The 24,262-nt window shown below is 37.3% G+C and overlaps 1 protein-coding gene across 3 annotated transcripts in view; it reads left to right on the plus strand.

Annotated features, from left to right (window-relative positions):
• The first annotated feature begins 1,830 nt into the window (after nt 1-1,830).
• The window catches only part of LOC149793101 (uncharacterized), a 93,834-nt gene continuing 71,402 nt past the window's right edge, over nt 1,831-24,262 (plus strand). For 2 of the 3 annotated variants that reach the window (XM_089967010.1, XM_089967009.1), the window contains exon 1: nt 1,832-2,372. In XM_089967010.1, coding sequence (XP_089823136.1) covers nt 2,249-2,372 — 124 coding nt within the window. In that variant the 5' untranslated portion in view covers nt 1,832-2,248. Of the gene's footprint in view, nt 2,373-24,262 lie in introns of all 3 variants that reach the window. The other variant, XM_089967011.1, reaches the window with a different exon arrangement.

A 24,262-nucleotide genomic window follows, 5' to 3' on the forward strand; every position in this document is an offset into this window, starting at 1 on the left:
CGTGAAGTCCGCGGGGTCCAGTCTTCACATGCAATGGTGGACAATCCCTAACTCACCAGGGGTTTGAGACCCGTCGGTTACCCTCAACTTGGTTAAGCCGGCTAGTCGAAACCGTTTCCCGTGGTGTGGCCGCTGCGCATAATACAGCTTCTTTGAGCCACGGGTGAGAGCTGAGCGCCACGTGGGGACCAAAGGTGTACTAGCTACTACCAAGGGAGAACGACTGCTACTCCCACCAGAGTTACTACCCCTCCAAGAGCACCCCATACACCACAGTGAATATTAGAAACCTTATTATATAATACTCACAATATGTCTGAATAAAGAGTCTAACGTACTGAGTCCAATACATCTTACTCTGTAACACTCACGATATACAATAATAGTGAGTCTAACATAATAAGTCCAATATATTATACTGTATAACACGCACTAGTCCAAGCAATGCTGAAAGTAACACTCGATGCACTAGTCCTAGCAATGCTGAAAGTAATACTCTTTACACTAGCCACAGCAATGCTGAAAGTAACACCTATCAACTAGTCCTAGCAATGTTGAAAGTAATACATTATGCACTAGTCCTAGCAATGTTTAAAGTAATACCTATCCACTAGTCCTAGCAATGCTGAAAGTAATACCTATCCACTAGTCCTAGCAATGCTGAAAGTAATACCTTATGTACTAGTCGTAACAATGCTGAAAGTAATACCTTATGCACTAGTCCTAGCAATGCTGAAAATAATACCTTACCCACTAGTCCTAGCAATGCTGAAAGTAATACCTTATGTACTAGTCGTATAATGCTGAAAGTAATACCTATCCACTAGTCCTAGCAATGCTGAAAGTAATACTTAATGTACTAGTTGTAACAATGCTGAAAGTAATACCTTATGCACTAGTTCTAGCAATGCTGAAAGTAATACCTATCCACTAGTCCTAGCAATGCTGAAAGTAATACCTTATGTACTAGTCGTAACAATGCTGAAAGTAATACATATCCACTAGTCTTAGCAATGCTGAAAGTAATACCTTATGTACTAGTGGTAACAATGTTGAAAGTAATACCTTATGCACTAGTCCTAGCAATGCTGAAAGCAATAACTTATGTACTGGTCCTGGTCTATTTTCAAGCTGTGTCACATGCTGATTAAAATGTACAAAAATAATGAAATTAATAAAGGTGAAACAAAAACAAATTTTCGAACGGTCTAAATATATTACATTAAGGGCAACGTATTTAACAACCGCTGTCAAATAGGTCTATTCGTCTGTAAGTAAACTCACATATAAATGATAGGTTTAATGACTTGTCTAATCAAGCCAAGGAAGCGCACCATAAGATTTTATTGGCACGTACCATGTGACAGTATGTATCATACCCATAATCGTCCATGTAAATATCACAACATAAATCGAATTGCAATGGCTGTAAAAATGGGGCACGTACTTATAAAGTTTAAGAATGAACGAATTAATAAGTCCCAGACAAGCATAGTCCTGTCTGATTCTGTGTATGCAAGGTTTGTCAATGAACGCAAATTTTTCGTAAAGTAAGGTCCCACAGGTATTTTGGAATGAATCCATTATCACCATAGGTAAGGCGTATTGAGAGTGTAGTTTGAAATACTCACATGACCATGACAGAATGATAAATAAACAATTGGAAAGTTCATGAGGTAGAAAATCAATGAAAACAAGCAGTGACAGTTGCCGGTCAACACGATATTTCGCTTTATTCGATAAATTATCACATGTCTGGAGGGAATAGAGAGTATCTTTCTACCTGCTCTTACCTGTGTGACGTGTTCCAAATACATAATGGTCAATTCAGTCGCTATTATTCTACTGTGAACAGTTTGCGACTACTTGCTCTGGTGATCCACCATGCAGTAAGATAAAGGTGTGACAACTGCTACTATAAAATACTTCTTCTGACTGGGAACGGCCAAGTTTACCACACCCAATAAGAAAAGATCCGGTTCATTCCTTTCGACATTCTCACGGAGTTGGTTACTTGGAAATTTATTCGTTGCACTGTGGAATGAAATTTGGTTATGAAATCCAAATTACCTGTCGTAACGTAGTGTTGTAGAACACCAACCTGTCGGATACGATTTTTGATTCAGTGATAAGGCTTGGCGGTTTATACTATAAAGGGATTTTTGGATTGCCAAATTCCACAGACTTAAAGAAAACGCAAGTTTGTACCCAGCCCCTACAAGGCCATATTCTGTGATAAAAACTGAGAATGAAATCTTTCAAAATAAGAACTACGACACATGCGAAAAGGGTTGCCGGCGTCCCCTGCTTGTCAACGATTTGGCACGTGCTATGGTTGGCCCTTCTATTCACCATCACTCATGCTCAAAATAGTAAGTAGTACTTTCGATATTTACAATAGAATATGCGTAGATCATTCTAACATGCAAATTATTAGTCACTTACTAGTATATTAAACATATTAGAGTTGTACAAGTAGGGCTGTGCAAATAGGAGTCCTTTCACATATTGTGGTTGTCTGTACATGTACATCAAGACATGCATTTAGACGTGTGGCACGCTTGCAGAAAGACGATACGATTCATTTTAGTGAAATGGAGCAGCGTAACCAGACTTCTCACGTGGGGTGTGGGTGGGATGGTGGCATTGTTTTACAGAGAGAGAGAGAGAGAGAGGTCAAGTTGCGTCTGAAAGGGCCTGTATTGTTTTAAAAAATATATATGTACTTCATTATTATAGATACACTTTTTAATTGACAAGGGTTTGTCAGTATGTGGAGAAAAGATAATATCTGCCGCACACTTCTTGACAATGTATTTGCTTTGAGTTTAGAAGGCCGACATTAAATGCGGTAATTTTAGGCGTATTACGTTTTTCTAGTGACCGTCATACACTTGTTTTATCGTAACATGCAAATATTCTGTACATATGCTCCAAATATGTGTACTAATACAGTGCAACCAGAGCGTGTGACGGGTGTTTATACGTACTTTCTGAATGATTAAATCGTCTTGCTTGATCAATAGTGAAAGCAATTTAGCATTACCTTTTTACATTAGGCTTATATGTTATATGTCAAAAGACCGTATATATCGTACTCTATCGGCCTATTGAGTAAACAGCATTACAAGATAAAACTAGATGCCTAAATTGGAGTATAAAAACGGATAACGCACAAAATTTAATTTTGAACTACGTTAATTAGACAACAAGCTTAACGGTTGAGAGAACATACTATGAACGATTCAGAAAAATACATCAAAAAATAGGCGTCAACGTGTGTTTTTGTTTATAAGTTTAATTTTCAATATTGTATAAAAGCGTCTTTGGATGTGGGAATGAGTTGGTTTTAACATTGAGAAACCGGAGATCAGTGTGAAATCGACCGACTTTGGATGGGGAATTTTCACCTCTGCACAAGCCTGCTTTATTGTGCCTATTCTACATCGAGATGTTTAGTATCACTTCAGATTTCTTAGGGAAACTATTTAAGTCTATAAACCGGTGTACAGTCGGGCAATTTAAAAATTAAACCGTCTAGTTCTCAGTTATCGAACATCACGCAACAATACAGATACAAATAGCGACATCGCAAAACCGGAAGTGATGACAAACATCCGGGAGTAAAGTAGAAGGAAAACGGTGCTAGCGGAAGAGTCCATTTAATGACAGATCGAAAAGGCCAAAACGAAGGGCAGTGTCCATGCACTATACAGAACACATTAAAATTAGCTGTACGTTGACTGCGACACTTGATTATGATTCAACGAACTTATAGTGTGTGGTTTGGATTTTTTAACGTAGCTTTAACAATGTTTCAGCCATATCGCTACGATGTCTGCAATGTGACAGTTTACAGTGATGTCCAGCACTGGGACATCATGCCGCAGACATGTAGCATGTAGCGAACTTATAGATGTTGCTGGTCAGTGCGTAAAGAACTTTCATCAACTGACCTCTCGGTATCGCTCTGTCCTTACTTTCTGTCATATTCTGTGGCTAATTACAGCCAACCGTAGTCGTTTCAAGCCCTAGATTCTGAAAAGGCTACGGAGCCATTCAAAATACACGACTGTATTTGGTTGCCAAGTTACTATACAAACACTTTCAGTAGCAAATGTTCAATATTACTAAGTCCTTCCAAGATAAAACAAGAATCGATCCTCCTCGTGGACTTATTCCCCATATGATGTAATAAAAATCAAATTAAAATAAAAGCTGGAAACCATAACAGATATCCGCATTTTTTTCTCTTTCATTTTAGTCCCAGCTCCCTCATCAACATGCACATAGGTACTTCTGTCTGCATTCCTGATTTGAAACCGTCGTTGCTATCTATTCGTCCCATCAAAACACCACAGTAAATAATGTCACCATTCTTAATCGTTGTACACGAAGTTTACATTGCTGCGAGAAGTCCATACTATGAAATTGAGACCTTTAACATCCTCTACCCCAGGAGCTACGTCCCCAAAAACTTCACTGTCCTATACTTATCCTCGTTAAACACCCCACCAAATCCTCATTAAAACACTATACTAACTAGGACCTCCGTCTCTTAGTTGATGTAGATGGAGTTCAGATTAAAAGGAAAACAAGGATGGTGACAGAAGAACCGACACATGCTAAACTCACAAAGTGCAGATGAAACGGGTCATTTGAATGTTTTGGTCATATAGAACATTTACTGCGCAAGTGAATTTTCCCCATATAAAAAAAACAATTAAAAAAACACGTGCCTAGTGTGATTCTGTCATGAATTTAATTAACTGTTGTGTTTTTTTTTAAAGTATCGTGAATGATCCCAATGCATTCCTGATGGCGCCAGTGTAAACACAAGTCCCAATCCACTCATACGTATATTTCTGTTCAGCTGAGTATTATTTATTAATGACCTCACATCATTCCTGATGGCATATCCCTGCCGGTGTAAAGACACGTCCCAAGCCGCGCGAATACGTATATTTATGTTGAACTGAGTTTTATTCATTAACTTTAATGAATACCTCTTATCGTTTTCACCCGTGATCATGTGCTTATAGGGGTTGTACTCTATAATTTGAAACTGGGGCAACGGCAGGGTTTGCTGTCGCAAAGCCCCATGCTTTCTCCTGCATACTGAATAGCCACCAAGGTCTTGTGCAAAATCAATCACAGATTTGATGCACATGGTGTTTAGTGTCTAGTTTGAATGACAGCGTTCTGAGGAGAGACAGTCTGACATTTTTAAAAACAAATTCATTTCACAATTCACGTTTTGGAATGCTACCATAGGACCAGTCTGGATAAGCTACCGCAGCATGGGCATGTCACTTTACTGTAATTGCATCAGCTCTAAATAGTCTACAGGTGTTGCTGGGTGTAAAACATAAACCAGACCTAACCAATCACAAGCCTTTTCTAGAATTATAATAGAGTTGATGCTACCAACAAATGACTCGTTTTATGTTGACACAATTCCAGGAGATAAATTTGCATGCCTTGTAGGATTTATCACCCCAGTAGGTGATGTATACAGTAGGGTGTGTATGTTCGAGAGAGAATACGGTGACGAATCTAACGATAAAGCATTTTATCAGAAGATGCTACACATTTCCAAGTTTGTAATACAAACACAGCAACATGACAATGACTTTTCGAGCCACACTACCCATTCCAGTCACGGGACATTAGTTTATATGACCCTGTCATCAAGTACAAGAAAGAATAATGTTAGTACTTTAGAAAGTATCACTAGAGGACGCAACGGTAATAGCATATATTAAATTTATGACGGAAGTTACACAGTGACGAAATAAAGCTGAATGGAAGAGCGTAACATCTGTACATGAGCGAAAGTAATAATGGGAGGCGAAAATGAAATATAAGTATGTCGTTGTTGTTGTAGGGTTTAACGCCATTTCAGCACACGATAGGCTATACATGGCGGCCAGTAGTAATAGTGGAGGAAGAATCCCAGAAAGACCCACCGACCCACGAGAAGCTACTTGCAAGCTTTCTCACATACCGACATTAGCCGAATCCGAGACTCGAACCCACGCAGACAGAGGTGAGATGGCAGTGATCCGTAACGGAGAGCGCTTTAGACCACTCGCCCACTCGGGGCCCCTAAGTATGTCTATTAAGTATGAAAAATATAACGGTAGAGTAAGGCATCTTAGTTCTGACACCAAATTTACACTTATTGCATATTTCAATACTTAATGAGTCGAATGTTTAGAAGTCACGGTTGATCAACTAAATGTTTCTAACTGTTCTTTCCTTAATCAATATACTCATAGCTTTCACATAACTAATTGTATTAATTCGTCTTTCTAATCGTCTGTCTCACAATTTAAAGGCGGGTTCCCTAATTTAACATATTTTTCATTTAAGGTAACTGATATTTGTTATTTAGGAAATTGAACGTCTTTTTAAAGAAATATATTGGACACATTATCTATGCAATAGGTTTTACACCGTAAGATTCCATATTAGCCTAATTAGTTTTTATATGGTCACTTCTGTTATTACTGGTGCTGATGAGAAACACATAACTGGATACTCTAAATTGCCTGAAAGGATCATCCTATATTCGTCTCAAGCATTGCATTTTCGGACGTGTGTGTGTGTGTGTATATATATATATATATATATATATATATATATATATATATATATATATATATATATATATATATATATATATATATATATATATATATTATGAGGTAATCCTTTCTATTTCATACTTGTATAACAAGTCTGAATTATATGTTAAATCAGATCTCTACGGATGAGAGTTATAATTATTCGTGTTATAGTGTCAACGACCCTGTGCCAGGGGAATACATTGATGACATTTATACCAGTTATTAGAAGGTAAATATCAATACGTCATAATGGCGGGGGTAACCAGTGATTAGTTATCGTAACTTGTCGTATATCCGCTGTTTTCGACCCCGCTCTAATTGATTGCCCTGAATGAATGTATATGGGTCAGAGATCGTCTGGAACTGAGGAATATTATGATACTCATTGCCTCTAACGTATCCCCGTTCTCCCCTTTCTGCTTCTCCCCTTCGAAAACCTGCGCCGTCTTCTTGCTTAAATCAATTTGAAGACGAAAGGATGGTATCGAAACTCGTTGGTATGCAGATGCGCCAGATTTTGCTGTTGTATTTTGCAAGTGTTCAATTTGTAAAGAAAACGTTAGACCCAATAACTGATATTTGTGATCATGTTATGTAAAGAAGGCTCCGGGTATGTATGTATGTATGTATGTATGTATGATTCTTACGACTCGTCACGTATACATGGGCAATTACTTCCAGATGAGCACGATCTTTTGTTCTTTTGTTAATGATGATCACATGATTACGCTGTAAAATTATTCTTTATCGCGTTAATAGACAATACTTGTCAGAATTTTGCTCCAGGCTCAACGCTGATCTGATTAATGTTCATCAATAGGTCTTTGGTTTCGTTCGACATTTCGTCTTGTGTGTGAATATGTCGGTACATATCCACAACGCTGGACTGTCTGTATAAATCTTATGAGACTATTAGGAATGTTGATGGTGTTGTAATTTGTAGCAAGCATTTCTGGGAGACAAAAATATGCCTCAGATGTACGTCTGCGCGGTAATTGACAGCAAAATCATAAAGTTATTTTCTTCTCTGGAAATTTCTCCACAGAATGAAGAAACCCAGTATATTCGGACCAATTTGGCCATTATTACGTTTTGATTGAATGTAAGATTTTACTGAGAGGTTACGAATGATCATAATTTGGCCATTTCTACGATTTGATTGAATCTAAGGTTTTACTGAGAGGTTACGAATGATCATTCTCAACTTCTCGGTCAGTCTTTGTTTTGTAAATAGTCGAGAAGTGACATACATTCGAGGTATGATCGTAAGATTGACCTTCGAGCTGCGAATGCTTTTTCTTATCTTTTTGGAGAGTAAAGACGTGCAAGGTATATAAATAAAAAAAGTCGGCGCCCGATCCATATGGGTACAGCATTCAAAGTTCAAAGAATATTTCTTTACTGTTTTTATGTTTTTCTTCTTTTATTCTTGCTTTACCAAGTAACCAACGACAGTTATATTATTGGCAAAAACAGGTGAAACACAGTCTGTTAAATAAAATCGAGATATCTTTCCTATCGGAGATCTGACGGGAAATAACACAAGGTAACGTTCTCTTCACTTTATAATTCACCAATCAGGTTAGTTATTAAATCTATGAAATGATGGGCCTTTCCACCAATGATAGGAAAAAACACGTTGGAAATAGTACAGTGGCCGCCATTGCATATGCCTCTGTCTCGTTGAGGAAATGACGTGATGAGTACGTGCTATTCTTGGCCGGAACAATCCCACATTTATTTTTGTCAGGCATGAACTCGCTTAAGTATTATTCTTTTACAGAATGTGCAAATAATTCCAATACAGTATCAATTTACTGCGTAAGTATATCCTGAAAGAGTTACAGTTTCAATGAAAATATTTCATTGGAGAAAGGTAATCTTCTAGTGTCTCGTTCGATTATGCAAATCAGTCACTTACATTGGTGGAAAACCCAAAAAGGCAAGAAGATCTTCACAGTATTGATACATGTTGGTTTAGTCTGCCCTCCCCCCCCCCCCCCCGCTACAAAGTTGAACAGCAGTCAGCTGTATCGGCGATAACCAAACAACTGTTATGGTTTTCATCCCCCGGACATCCCTATATTTGAAATATAGATAAACAATCAAATTAATGGTTAATTGGTCTTGAGGACATCTGTCTGTCTTTCAAATTTTACTTGCTTTGTGAAAATGTCTCATACGAATATGCTTAATGCTTCATATGGATCATATTGGCTTCAAAGCGTTAAAATATTTCTTTTTCCAAAAACAATTTCAATTTTCAATTAAAATGTTCACCTGTCCAATCGTCTGTTCATGTTTTTGCATATCCCGAAAGTTATATCGTATTTCTTTGAGCTTTCTTCAAAGAATTGGAAAATTACAATAACGTGTTATCGCGTTGCTTGAGGTGCAAATGTGTTTTCACGTTTTAAGAAGTTTTAAAATGACCATGCATGCAAAGCTTAGGAGTGGAGGCTGAGGTGTGCATACATTTAGGTTACTTTAATGTAATCTCTTATGCAGACGTATGCATAGTTTTATTATTGTCGCATAGTGGTCACTTTTGAAATGTTAGAGTAATTAAATTGTTTTAAAAACTTTATATACGGATATAGTAAAAAGTCCACGCAATTGAGAGTAATAATAAATACACACATAGTAATGAATTCGTGCAATCCAGTCATAATAAATACATACAGAGTAAAGAGTCCAATCAATCCAGGCACAAAAATACATAAAGAGTAAAGAGTCCAGTCAATCCAGGCATAATAAATACATACAGAGTAAAGAGTCCAATCAATCCAGGCATAATAAATACAGAGAAAAGAGTCCACGCAATCCAGGTATAATAAATACGTAACAAAGTAATAGTGCATGCAATCCAGTCATAGAAAATACATACAAAGGGAAGAGTCAATGCAATCTATGCATAATAAATACATACAGAGTAAAGAGTCCAAGAAAACAAGAGTCGTAAGAAATACGTACATAGAAAAGAGTCCAAGCAATCCAGAGTAATATTAAGTATTAATAGATTGATGTGTTTTCTTGCACTCCTCTTAGTTTCATATATTTGTCAAGTTAAAGAATTTACTGGTTGAAAATTATGAAAAAGTACTCTGTCACTAATTGCCTATAAAATGATAGCTGAATGCGTATTTAAAAATTATCAGAATTTACAATGGCTAAAGATCATATAATCTGCTTTTTGAATACACCGCTCCGGTGGTCTAAGTGGATTGTGCTTCCACCAGGGATGCCTCGCAGCGGGTTCGAACCCCGGCCGAGTCATACCAGAATCTTATAAAAATGGTACTAACATAACAGCTACTTCGCTTGGCGCTCAGCATTAAGAGGTTAGTGTTAGGACTGGTTGGCTTGGTATCAGGATAATGTGACTACATGTCTACAGCATGATGTCCCAATGCTAGACAGCATTATAAACTGCCACACTGCAGACATCGTAGCGATCGTATGACTTAAATTGTTAAAAGCTATGTTAACAATCTAAATCATACAGTTTTGTTGAATACACTAAGACGACGAGATCACTGAGAGTGAATTTTTAGTAGTACGATGATGACGCAAATGCTAAAATCACTTTAGTTTTCCGCAAAAAAGCAGCAGGAGCGGCCGATGTACAGTATGTCGTAAATAGCTAAAGAGTTCAAAAGGTCCCTTATTCTTTCATTTACATATTTTCTTTCAAAGCGTTGTATTGCGCATCATACATATTTAATAATTTAATAATATATAATAGTTTAATAAGAAACTTCATCAGGAAAAAACCAACGAAGATAAAAAAAAAAAACTTGAAACAGACAATAAGCCAATTAAATGATTTAAGTTTCAACTAACATTGGTTGAACAATCAACTTTTAAAAAAAAATCTTTTTGTCTTTTGTGTAATATCATTGACTCTAACATGACGAGGTCATCCAAAGTCATGTACTTCATTTAGGTTCCCAATACGAACTGTACAGATCTGGACAAGACTAAAGGACATAATTGGCATGTAGTAGTGGTGGCGGCCTCTGGTGTCTGGGGGCTGTTGGGGAAAGCCATCCCGTTCTAAAATGGTTGATCTAGCTACCAGTGCATTAGTATTCCCATTTGCGTGTATTTATGTTATTCTTAACCTCATTTTTTCACCTCAACAAATGGAAAACACGTCACTTTATGTCCAATCTTTCCCAGTTTTCACAGCGCAAGAAATGATGGTGTAATAATATTTCGGAATCTAGACTTTATTATCACCCCCCAGGCGAGATGGGGACACGGAAATTAATAAAAACATTGGTATTTAATCACACAAGAAACTGACGTAATGCTTGTCATAAATTGGAAGACCAGGGCCTGCAAGTAAATCACACAGCGAAGCGAAACATGCATAATTATATACGCGGCTACAGTTATTAATTTTTTTTGTACAGTTAATTCCACAAAACCAAATGAGGGAGTTACATAATGAGTTGCCTTTATTATATAATTAGACGACCCAAGCATACTGTTGTGACCTTAAACTAAAGGTCAAAAGGATGATACAGTTTCTTATAGTTATTGTCTTTTCTACTTTGTAAGCCATCCCATGTATAAATAGAAGTAACAGAGGATTGGGGATATTTGTTAAAATATTGTTCTCAACTAAAAATTTGACGAAAAATGTTGTAGTCTCCAGAAATTCGACTGTTATGTCTTCCTTGTAAGCTAACATGGTTTCCACAGAAACAACTTTCTTTTCTCGACTTTGATGCGTCTAAAGTCCACCAAAGCTATGAACCTCTCTTTTACTTCAAAGAATGGCAATTGAACGCCTTTTTATCTTTGAGGTTGTGACCGCTCCGGTGTCCTAGCGGTTAGAGCGTCCGCCTTGGATGCGGGAGGTCGAGGGTTCGAACCCCGGCCGTGTCATTCCAAAGACTTTAAAATGGTACTAGCAGCTGGCTCGCTAGGCGTTCAGTATTAAGTTTAGTGTTAGGACTGGTCAGCCTGGTGTCATGATAATGTGACTGGGTGTGAAACATGCTACATGTCTGCAGCATGATGCCCCAGTGCTAGACATCACTATAAACTGCCAAACTGCTGAAATCGTAGAGATGAAAATCCAAATCACACACATACACACACACACTAACACACACAGCTGTAGAGATAATTGGTATGTCATTGGGAAAGGCTGTAGGGATGGTGAAACCTGACGCCTTTAGGTCTGTTGCAGAAGCAAATTTATGTTATAATGGTTATTTGGTTCCCGCATATTTTGTATTTTTGTATTTTCTTCACATCTGACTTTTTTCGTCCGCATAAGGGTTTTTTGAAGTTAACTGATAATGAATTGTTTCTAGAAGTTGAGTATTTCGGGTTATGCGATTAGTGTAATATGAAAACAGAAAATAAAAAATCAGTAAATGGAGAGGCTGAGGCGCTTTTTGTCCGCTTTTTTTGAATTGGCAATTTGCTTGAGGACGTAGTTGATGCAGTTTGATAAAATAGCAGATACGAATTGGGAATGATGGATGCACGCTAATGGGTCACTATCCAAACTCTCATTTCTATGCTGCAGACATTAAATCTTGTTTTAATTTAAACAAGCATCGGTATAGCAACAACGATGAAACATTTGAAAAGTTACATGTTATGAATTTTCACGTTTTTAGAGTATTTCTGTACTCAGTTTTAGACATCCTATTGGAACAATCTTTCATGGGCTTATTTTGCTAGAACACCTTCATAGTTCGTTCTTTTTTTAACAAGACCCTATATATTGGTCGTGAAGTGTGCCCTACGCTATCTGAACCATTTGTTTTCAGTTTCGTATTTCTTGCGGAACAGAGGGTATTCTTGCAGAGCTATAGCAGGTCACAATGATCTAAGGAGAATATATTCTGCTCAAATCTATCGCTGCTATACCTAATGCATAGTAACAATTAACCATGGAATTGTGTATTGTATTTAAGGAATTCGAATTCGAGAGACTAATTGTATGCCCCCTTGAATATTCCACAATCTCATAATTACCTGTATATTCATATGCTTAAGAAAGTAGGTTCAAGGTAGCTGTTCTTAATACAGCATGCGGACTTGAAACAGGTATATATGCAGAATAAAGTACATGTATACATTCATTTAGTATTGCGATCTACTCGTGAATAAATTGGTCAACGTAGGTGCAAGCAAATGGATATAAGCAGTGCATCTTTCTCAGCTGTTGCCAACATCTGGTTTATTTGATGTTTTAATCGGACTCCGACAGGTATACAGTTCTCCAGATCTTGGCTAAGAGTGACAAAAAGGAAAAGAAAATATAGAGGGCTACATAGAAACACTTTTTTGTATTGCAAGTTTGTAACTAATCGACTGTCTGGTAGATCAAAAAAAATATCTGTAAATGAGGTACACGTCATTGTAAAAAGGAAAATTACATAACCTTGCAGATAACCTTGCAGGTAATTGCAAATAACAAGAGATACTATATGCGCAGAGTAAATATTAGCATCGCTCACAAGCACTTATGGATAAACGGGGGGTTTGGGTGACAGCATGAACAAGATTAGAAAAGCACTGTACACCTTATTTGAATCAATTGATCATTAAAAAAAAAAAACTTTTGATAAGATCGACATAAATATCGCCTATCCAGATCAAGATCGACTATAATTTGGTTTCTTCTGGTAAATGGCATTTCACTGTCAAATAGAACGTTAGCATTTGTTCCCAGTCACTGTAAAATTATACCGTGAAACCGTTATATAAAGGACCGTCAAAGGCCACAAAATGTGTCCATTATGGACACATGCCTGTCTCTGTTTAAAATCAAGGCACGGGGAAAACAATGATACATCAATACTTGGTTATCCTTCCATACTAAAACATGCAGTTTATCGCGTTCAATCGTATATTTCGCTTGAATGAAGGAGATCTTCGCCCTACAAGTGTCTGGTAACGGTGTCTATAATAGACTGTAAATTAGGCCTGAGAGAATTTCACAAGGTGTCTCATAGTTTGGTAGGTAAGTCAGCGCTCATAATGAAAAATTATATTACATAATGAAGAATGTGCTTTAGTTTTATTTATGTTTTGGATCGACCATATACAATATGTGTCTGCACGAAACCTTGCGCATTGTCAGACAGTGGCACTAACCCAATGAGCATGTAAATGTACACTGTAAACATGTTTATATTTATCGCTAATGCACAAATGTGCAGTTGGACCATACAATATAAAGAATGTATTTGTAAGATAAAAGCAAGAAGAAATAAGCAGCACTCATCATCGGCGACAATCAGCTGTACAGACCTTTACGGTCGGTTTGGATCTCTTGGACTCGAGCGAGAGTCTCGTTGAACAAGACTAGTTCCAAAATAGATTAGGGAGGTTATTTATGATATCTAATTACCTATACACATAGTGCATCACTTTCATGTTTCGCGCAAATCTGGACGACACAAACAAGAAGACATGGCGTAAATAAACAGCAGAAGTAATGACTAAGTGATCCCTAGTTTGCATGGATTTCCGTTAAAGGGGGGAAGGGGTTAGTTGCCCCTCTCCTCGCCCCATAGAATGTTAAAAAATCCATTGTGCAGTATATAAGTATATCCTTATAATTTTGTTACACACACACGCACGCACGCACTCGGAAAATTTCCTGGGGATGTCCATGCCCAGTTTGCATTTTCTTAATTATTTCCAGTCCCATGTTTGTAAAATAAATCCAAGTGTGGCAGACGTTTAAAAATAATCTTTATATTCGGTCAAATACGAACATTCCGCTTAGCATCGATTGTGCTATTTGTTTTCGTTGCACTGATACGTTTAGAAAATGTATTGTTGCGCTGTGGATCTCCGTACTAGCTTCGTACAAGTAATTCATTAGAAATGCTGCATTAATGAAAAGGGGTATGGTGGGGGGAAGCTATTGTTTGTTTCAAGGCATTGCTGGCTATGTCATGTGAACTATGTGCCTATGATATAAGTTTTAACGACACTTTTCAAACATTATTGACTATCAAGTGAATTATATGGTTTTAAAGGAAAACGATAAAAATGAAACGACTCATTTTTATCATAAATCCTGGAATAAATGCCTAAGATCCAATGAAAAAATGCCAATGAGAGCCAGAGTTTGCGATTATCGTTTCAAGACAAACCAGTCTGATGTACAGACAATATATCGACGCACCCAACCTCTAAACACACACACACACACACACACACACGAGCGCGCACATTGCATACATTTATATACAGCACTGACCTGACATCTATTCTGATCATTTTTCATGAGTACATATATTTCTATGAAATTCCTCGGTGTACGACAGGCCATTCCTCGGTGTACGTCCGGCCATTCTTGTGCTAACGAGTTTTCACCTCAAAATCCAAATCAAAAACACAAATAAGACAACATACGAATTTCATAAATCATTGAAACTGTATGAAAATTCAACCAGGTCATCTGTAGATTCATTGAATTAAGCCTATCTTATCTCATTCTTGTAAGTCGAGCTCTTGTTGACTGATCGCGCTGTCAAGCTTGAGACTTACGGACGGACGGACACAATATATCCCACAACCGCATGTACGGTCCAGGAAAAAGTAAAGGGTATTTCTTTTATCATCATGCAAACGTAACAAGTTCTTGACAGATAGGTTATTAAATTATTTTGTAGGATGTTGAAGCGGACTTTTCGGAAAATCAAGGAAAGGTTATATGTTGCTCGGGTACAATTATTCCTTGCTCTTTTTTTAATTAAAGTCATTTTCTCCATTCATTTTTTCAGCAATGGGTATATAATTATTCATTTACTTCCATGGAATTAGTTAAATTCATAAACTGATGGTCTAATAATAATAATAATAATAATAATAATAATAATAAATAGATACGATATTTTCCATTTTTCATGCGCGGCCGCTAAATCCGAAAGTAAACAAGAATGAAAAATTATAAACAATATAATAAAAAATAAACGCCATTCAACAGAATGTGCGAACAAACTTATGTTGAGAACAAAAAAGAGTATAAAAGAATTTGTCAGTAGTACTAATTGAAAGATACCTTCAGCAGATGATGGCAGTGGCTCAGTGCCGAAATCAAAACGGAAAGGTTGCGGGTTCGAATCCTACGATCGGATAAACTTGGGTCAACTACCACAGTGTCCCTTGGAAAAAAGATGTATCCAGATTGCCTCGGCCCTTAATCGTCTCCTTGTGTATATTCTCCGTTTCCAAAAAGATCCGTAGAAATGACATGGATTTTTTTGGGATCTCATTAGATGTTTTATTACCGCTAAATTTCTCACAAAATAAGGATGTAAAGTTTTTATACTTGTTTCATGACGTTGAGAAAACCTTGACATATAAAATGTTTGATTTTAAGCTTTTGAAAGCATCATTGATAGTGTATGATCTGACAAAAATTGATTAGTGCCGTTAGACTGAGGCTCATTTCCCATTGTATCTCATAAATAATCACGACTCGTACTTGACATTATAAATGGAAATTCATACTTGACATTAGATATTACACACGAAAATATGATTGACATTGTACCTGAAAATGCATGCTTGACACTATACACGAAAGTTCATAAATGACATTATTTAGTAAACTTCATAAATGATATTAAAAATGAAAATTCATAAATGACAATATAAATGAAAATTCATACATATGACTTAAATGTTGTTGGCAAAATTTTGCGATTAGCTTTTGACTTCACTTGAGGATTCTTGAGGAGGACAGTCTTGTGTAACTGCAGCTGTTAGTAAGGATATTTTATGTAAACTCTGTGAGGTCATCATGCTGCCACGAGTTTGCAGTAGCCATAAGCCTGGCAATGCCAATGCAGTATCCATAAGCCTGGCAATGCCAATGCAGTAGCCATAAGCCTGGCAATGCCTATGCAGTAGCCATAAGCCTGGCAATGCCAATGCAGTAGTCACAAGCCTGGCAATGCTGATGCAGTAACCATAAGCCTGGCAATGCTAATGCAGTAGCCATAAGCCTGGCAATGCCAATGCAGTAGTCACAAGCCTGGCAATGCTAATGCAGTAACCATAAGCCTGGCAATGCTAATACAGTAGCCATAAGCCTGGCAATGATAATGCAGTAACCATAAGCCTGGCAATAATAATGCAGTAGCCATAAGCCTGGAAATGCTAATGCAGTAAACATAAGCCTGGCAATGCTAATGCAGTAGTCACAAGCCTGGCAATGATAATGCAGTAGTCATAAGCCTGGCAATAGTAATGCAGTAGTCATAAGCCTGGCAATAGTAATGCAGTAACCATAAGCCTGGCAATGCTGGTGCAGTAGTCATAAGCCTGGCAATGCTAATGCAGTAGCCATAATCCAGACAATGCTTATGCAGTAGCCATAAGCCTGGCAATGCTAATGCAGTAGCCATAAGCCTGGCAATGCGTATAGAATACAACTTATTGCCACTGTTTCATTTTAAAGCCAATTGGAAATACACAGTTATATGTTGATAAAAAGGAACGCTTATCCAATTACATTCTTGTAGTTTTTCTCAATTTTACGTACATTGCGATGTGAGGAATACAGTTAGCTTCTCGATTGTTCGATAGTTTCTTATATATATATATATATATATATATATATATATATATATATATATATATATATATATATATATATATATATATATATATATTGGTCGTCGTTTTTATTCCGAAGAGAAAATCTCGGACTTTCTAAGGGAATTCGGTTAATAGAACACAATAACCCAATATTAAGGATTCTATGGACTGGACCTTTATCTCTTGTATGTATCTTCTACAGAGTTTGGACTCCTTTGCCTTTTACCTATCATCTCCTTCTACATGTTTAGGTTTATTTGAAAGGGTTTACTTTCCACTCAGTAAGTCAATCTCTTGTTCATTTACAAATATAGAGAACAGGACATAAAAGAGAAATAATTTATTTGAGGATTTCAGAAAACATTTCAGAAAAGTCTATGATACATATGAAACTAACACAGCTGAGCCTGAGAAATAACCATGAGCTGTACTAGGCAGGTTTTCTAATACCCACGCGTTTGTACTGGGCAGATTTTGTAATATGCCATGGAAAAGTCAGTTTTCAGAAAATGTTCTTTCTCATTCTCTTCCTTGTTATCGCAAGGAGGCCAATATATTGGATCAGTGTATGTCGAAATAGGCAGGTATTTAATCGATAGATGGAGAAAAAAATTGTTTGGTCTTGCCGGTGTATAGCCATAGAGAAGAAAAGTGACAAATGAATAGGTAAAACAATTCCCGAGAAGGGTGACAAATGCTACGCAGGTCGCAATTTAACGTCATCTGACAAATCGCACCTCAGTATCTGTGTGCGACCTAAGCATTTTCATCCCGAGTTGCGTCGACATTTCTTAACGCCTGACAAAAATGTATCCAATCTTGCGTTATGAATGTTGGCTGGTTCTCAAATTGCATATAACCTTTAACATCAAAGCTGCGAACAGAGATATTAATTTGTGTAGCAATCTTCGTAATATTTTAGGACAAAAAGATGTCGAATTCATGGGCTGACTGTATTGCTTGTGAACGTTGCTTTTATTTGGTCCAATAAAAGATCGGCTTAGAGGTAGGTGGGTGGGTGGTTAAAGAGGGTCTTCAAACTAACAAGAGGCTTGATTTAAATGTCAAGTTTAATTTTGTAATGGTTCTAAAGGAAAAGATCTCCCATTCCTGCTATAAAAAAGTAGTTAAATTGTTCTTTTTCTTACACGGCATTCATCGCGCATTCATCGATATATATCACAGGGGTAAAACGATTCACCGATGTATGCATAACTCTGATGGCTGGATACACATATTGATACTGTAGGAAGAATTTCGATTTAAATGTAAATTTTCTTTATAATGGTGGAAAATCGATCAAAATCAACCTTTACCATATGAAAGTTACTTTTAAATTTATACGGCCATGCAGGGGCCTCGGGTGACCGAGTAGTCTAAACCGCTCGCCTTTACCGATCACTGACATCTCATCTATGTCCGCATGGGTTCGAGACTCAGGCTCGGCAAGTGTTGGTATGTAGGAAAGCTTGAAAGTAGCTTCCCGTGGTTCGGTGGGTCTTCCCGGCTTTTTCCCTCCGCCAGGTATATTATAACCATAAACCTAAGGCTTAAAAAATCCGGCCTCCAGGTAGTTTGAAAAACATATTCTAGCTCTGAAAATAACTTACTTTATTCCCCCCCCCCCATCCAAAGCAAATAAGAATAAATCAGATATCAAATAATGGTCGGTCCCTAACGGCGCCAAGTATTTGAGGAACAAAATGGACGCATATATTTCATATTAGTACATATTTTCTTTCGGATACAATATTAATTGGTTCAGTTACGTTCATCCTCCGCTATTAATAGACTTGTCCTTTAGGTGCCCTATCTCCCTATGTCGACCTCTCTTTTTGACAAGAAATAAAATGAATAAACCAGACTGCTAATAAATCTTGAGCCATTCGGGTTTATGTCCTTCATATTTTCTGGTACCGACCGTATCTTGTATATAAAGATGGTTTTCTAAACAGTTTTGATGTAACGACTTAAGCACAACACAGAGAGGATCCCTTGCACACCTAACAAACCTTCTCTCTCCTAGTCAGTACTAACAGAAATCGTCATATCTTTGTAACATTAGTAGCCATGTTTTTTCATGGTGTAAAAACAGTTGATTCCTTTGAACATCGCCGCAAATAGAGTGCATAAAACATGCAGCTTCGGTGTTAATGCTAATGACATATGGACACATGGTAGATTGACACTTGATGATAAATCACGACATTGCACCTTGGAGTTACAACTGCAGTTTGGCAGCCACGCGAATGGTGCAGATGACATATGATTAAAGGACGTGTCTTGCTGTCTGGTACGTCTGTCAGAAGTCAGTTGTAAATAAGTCTTCTATACTTGAAAGATTAATGTGTGGGACGGGGATCATGTGTGAGAGTTGAACAGTTTCTTCTCACGTGATAAAAGTGCGATATATATGAGTGAGTGTGTGTGTTATGGTATTATGATATTGGGGACAAATTCAGAAATTAGTTTCCTATTATTCTTTGCTGATTAATACATTTAGTACGGTCGTTGGTGCAGTATTTCTCCCCAGCCGCCTCCCCCCCCCCACCATAAATGACGATTTACATGGAGTATGTACCCCAAACAATAATTTCAAATCAATAATTTGATTTTATTCAGCTTCTTAAAATATCCCCAAGTTCCCCAACCCCCAACCCCAAGCTCCAAAGAGATTAACCAATTCAAAATTACAAGTGACATGCCCTTACCTAACCAGTTCTTTGAAAAGCTTGAGTGTCCGCTTTAAGAAGTAATAAACCATTCTTTGTTTAGAAAACCGTAGCCGATGACCGCAGCCAGCACGTTACTTTTTAATCGATTACATTTTATTGGAAATTTTAACGCGGGGAAATGGGAAAGGTTGATGATTGAAGAGTCAGCGTGGAGAACGCTACTAGCCACGTGGCGTGTTGCATAACATGAATAGGACAGGTAATTGATCAAAATTGGCCTCAGGATTTGGTTAAGGAACCCATGAATGAAACTTTGTGCTTTCTAGAGACATTGAACCTGCTAGCAGCATCCACTTTAAACCTTTCTGTTTCTTTTATCTAATAACCTTTTTTTGTGTGAAAACTATGCAGTATGATACATAGGTCTGCCATTTAATTCTGTCTTTTAGGAGGAAGTGTAGTGATCTAGGATTTTCCAAACATGAACAATATTTTTTTCTTTCTTTCTGCAATTATATTTTGTGTTCCACCTAATATGATAAATATAATTAGATCTTTTGTTTAAAAAAAGAGCAAGGGTATTTAGGTAAGTAGTCCGGGTGAAAAAATTTATTTCACCAAATCCCAACTATTCCCCCGAACGCCTCCACCCTCTTCCAGGCTTTCACAGTGTCTTATTTCATGTCGTAATTAAGAAGAAATGTAATCACACCACCTTTTTGTTTCTTGTCACACACTACCCTTATTTTTCATATGTCTTAAACTTTTAAAAGTAACACCTTTTAGCTTAAAAATTCAAAGCCAAATCTCAGCATGTTAGTCTATGACAACGAGGACATTTAACATCATTATATCATTAAACAAACTGACATCAAAAGTGCCGACTTCCTATAGTGTAAATATGTGATGACTTTCACTCTTATGAGACACTTATAAACATGAAATTACATAAAGCTGAACTAAATACACCAACGCATGCGCACAAAAACTATAGCGATACTTCGTACCTTTTTATTTTGCTGTTCGACATATCTGAGTCAAAATCGACAATTGTAGTAAATCCGTTGACTGGCACTATATTACAGGCAGAATGGTTAAAATCGACATCTGGTCTTATGTCCGTCAACTGACACTAAATCAGAGGCAGAATTGTAAATACTGACAACCCGTCTTGCGTTCGTTAAATGGCATCATATAACATTATAATCTGTCGCTTTTCAACCAAGTTGTATGACATTTTGAGTATATGCTTATCGTTCCTAATGGTACATACCGGTGTAATTATTATATGAAACATGTGAGTTGTATAATTTGGTAGTTAGTGGTGCTGTCTCTGATGACATAGTAATTGCTGGTTATAGGATAATTACTAGTGATAGGGTAATTACTGGTCACATATCCTGAATCAAATCAAGTTCTCCAACCCGTCAAAACGTCTCGAAAGCGTCAACCGCATATTGGAGCATTCGGGATTTCTTCTTTTTATAAACATTTTACATCTTAAATCGACCACTGCCATGTCACCTCTGTCTGCGTCGATTCGAATATAGGGCTCGGCCAGTGTGGGTAACTGAGAAAAGCATTGTCAGTAGCTTCCCGTGGGTCGGTAGTTGTTATCTGGATCTTCCTCCACCAGTTATACTGGCCGCCATGTATATCCATTCTTGGGCCGAGAAATAGAGTTAAACCACAAAAAAAGCAACAACAACAACAACGTCTTAAATAACATTCTCGTAAGTGCATATTACAAAACATGCACATCCGTATAGATAAAGGATGTCTCTAAATTCGCGTTCATACTTGTATCAATTGATAGTCCCCGTCATACATTAGACCTGTAAAGCCTACCATGTGTTCTTGATAGATTCTCTAATGCAGTGGTTCTTGACTGGTCGGTCGCGACCCAAAACTTGGTCACCATTCCTTTTTGAGTGGGTCGCTGAGATCATCCTTAAAAATTTGACATTTCCTACCCACGTGGTTCATCAAAATTTGATGGGTGGTGAGGTTAACACAACAAACATAATCTGTGTCGCCGCCCAAAATGGTTTTAAGACCCGCTGCGTTACTGAATTAGTTGTCATGTAACATATATGTCTGTTTCAGCATGGAAAGAGCTCCATGAAATATTCTAATATAGACGGGATTTGTTATATTTGCAATGTGGTATTTAAATGGACATTTCGACAATTTTTTTATTCAAACTATACTTTTGACATTTTGTTGTTGTTTTGTTTTGTTTGTTATGTAGACCAGGAACCAAATAAAACCTCAGAATCGATGAGATGACTTGTTTATTAGATACATAGGAATCGAGGAGATTGAATGCTTATATTCGCCTTTGTATGACTTTCATTGAGATTACCCTTATACTTTTATCAGTATTTATTTGTGTGGATTTCCCCTCACATCTACATTTGTTGCGGTTAGTCTGTTAAAAATAGTAATACAGTCCACGTTTCGTCTGCATCTTGCTAACTTGTACTTAAGTTTGCTTTCTAAGCGAAAAATAAAAAAATGCCTCTCATTCTTATTTTTTAACCGTATTTACTGACTTATAAGACGAGTCCAACTGCAAACGACACTAATCCAGATCTGCCTTCGCATTATGCACCGGCAGATATGAGTCTTAGTATTTTGTTAGGTTTAATCACTAGAACAAACAACACACAACCTATCTGCAGGCGCATTATGCCATCTGCAGGCGCATTATGCCATCTGCAGGCGCATTATGCTATGGCAGATCACGAATTTTATGATTTGCAGTTTGATTCGACTTAAAAGCGTGTACATGCAGTATTACTCAATGGGCGCCATGTTTTCATGTTTTTTTTATGATAACATTTTGTACGTAGACTGGTAAGGTATTTATATTCAACACAGGACTCGGGCTCCACTTAAAGTGGCCAACACGACATCATGCATGGAATCAAGCTTGCACGTTTGGACTTTAAAGGATCAGTGTTTACCAAGCACCAATGGATAACTCTGTAGTGATAACCAACGCAAAGCTCCAAGTATTAACGCTGTTCCATCGGTAAACAAATGTTTTAAACAAGGGTACATGCTAGACTTTCCTCGCTTGTATCCATGAGCGGTGTGAACGCAGTGAGTACACTCTTTTTGCTGCCAGAGTCAACAAAAGTATACACTGTAATTCAGACTTCGCTCTTAGTTTTAACTACCAAACAGAGATGCGCCCTTGCAATTCGATATTATGGCTTAAACATCAGATGGCAGCAAACATTATCCTCATCACAATATATATACGTTTCTGTTCATCGGTTATCGCGAACCCTCTTAATTTCAAGTGACACTCTAATCCTTCGTTTCAGGTCTGTAGACATGTACACAGCCTTCTCTCTTTCAGCTGCCAGAAGCTTTTTCATAAAGCTTATTACAATGCCAGCGTTACCATCGTGTGCTTTTACAACACTGTGATCCTTTTTCTTCATATTGTTGTATTGAAATAACCGGGTAATTTTAAATTTTAAATTGAGCTGACTACTTAAAAAATAACTAGGTGGCCGAGAGCTATTGATTAAAAATATATTTTCTGAAGAATCATTATATCGCTGGTAGTAAATATCACAAAATCACATGACCTACATTATCTTTACCCAGCAGTGTCCGTCGTATATAATTGGCCTCTTTCCAAGTATAGCCAGTATTGTGCTGACATGCAGATACATACATACATACATACGTGCGTGCGTGCGTGCGTGCATACATACATACATTTAGAATTATGCGGTATAGACGTGGGGCTGTAATAGTACGTCTCATGTTAGAAACTTTAGGTCTGTGTAAAAAATTCAACATCAATTGATGTGCAAATGATGGACGGAATCTTTCAAACTTCCGGATAACAACATTTCTGAAACGAATCGGTTGTGAAATTGATCTGTCTTTTATTTGAAAATTAAGGTTGTTATATATCTACAATTGGCCTCTTCAAATATAAATCTCCCAACCTAACATGTTAGAAATTCGATGAATTGTCATTGTACAGAGACAATTTGAAGTTTACAAATAATTTTCCTTCAGTAATAATATTTACGACTGCAAGACGTTTTCATATTATTTCATTATTCTTGGCATGTTTTCATATTGTACAATGGATATGGCAAGCAGGTTGTACGATGGGTGACGCATTCTTGGCATGTTTTCATATCGTACAATATCATAGCAAGCAGTATGTACGATGGGTGACGCATTCTTGCCATGTTTTCATATTGTACAATGTCATTGCAAGCAGTATGAAAGATGGGTGACACTCTCTCTTCATGGGACCGCTCCGGGGGTCTAGCTGTTAGAGCGTCCGCCTCGGATGCGGGAGATCGCAGGTTCGAACCATGGCCG

Source organism: Sinohyriopsis cumingii, chromosome 8 (assembly GCF_028554795.1).
Source record: "Sinohyriopsis cumingii isolate HCF-2022 chromosome 8, ASM2855479v2, whole genome shotgun sequence".
NCBI classification, from domain to species: domain Eukaryota; kingdom Metazoa; phylum Mollusca; class Bivalvia; order Unionida; family Unionidae; genus Sinohyriopsis; species Sinohyriopsis cumingii.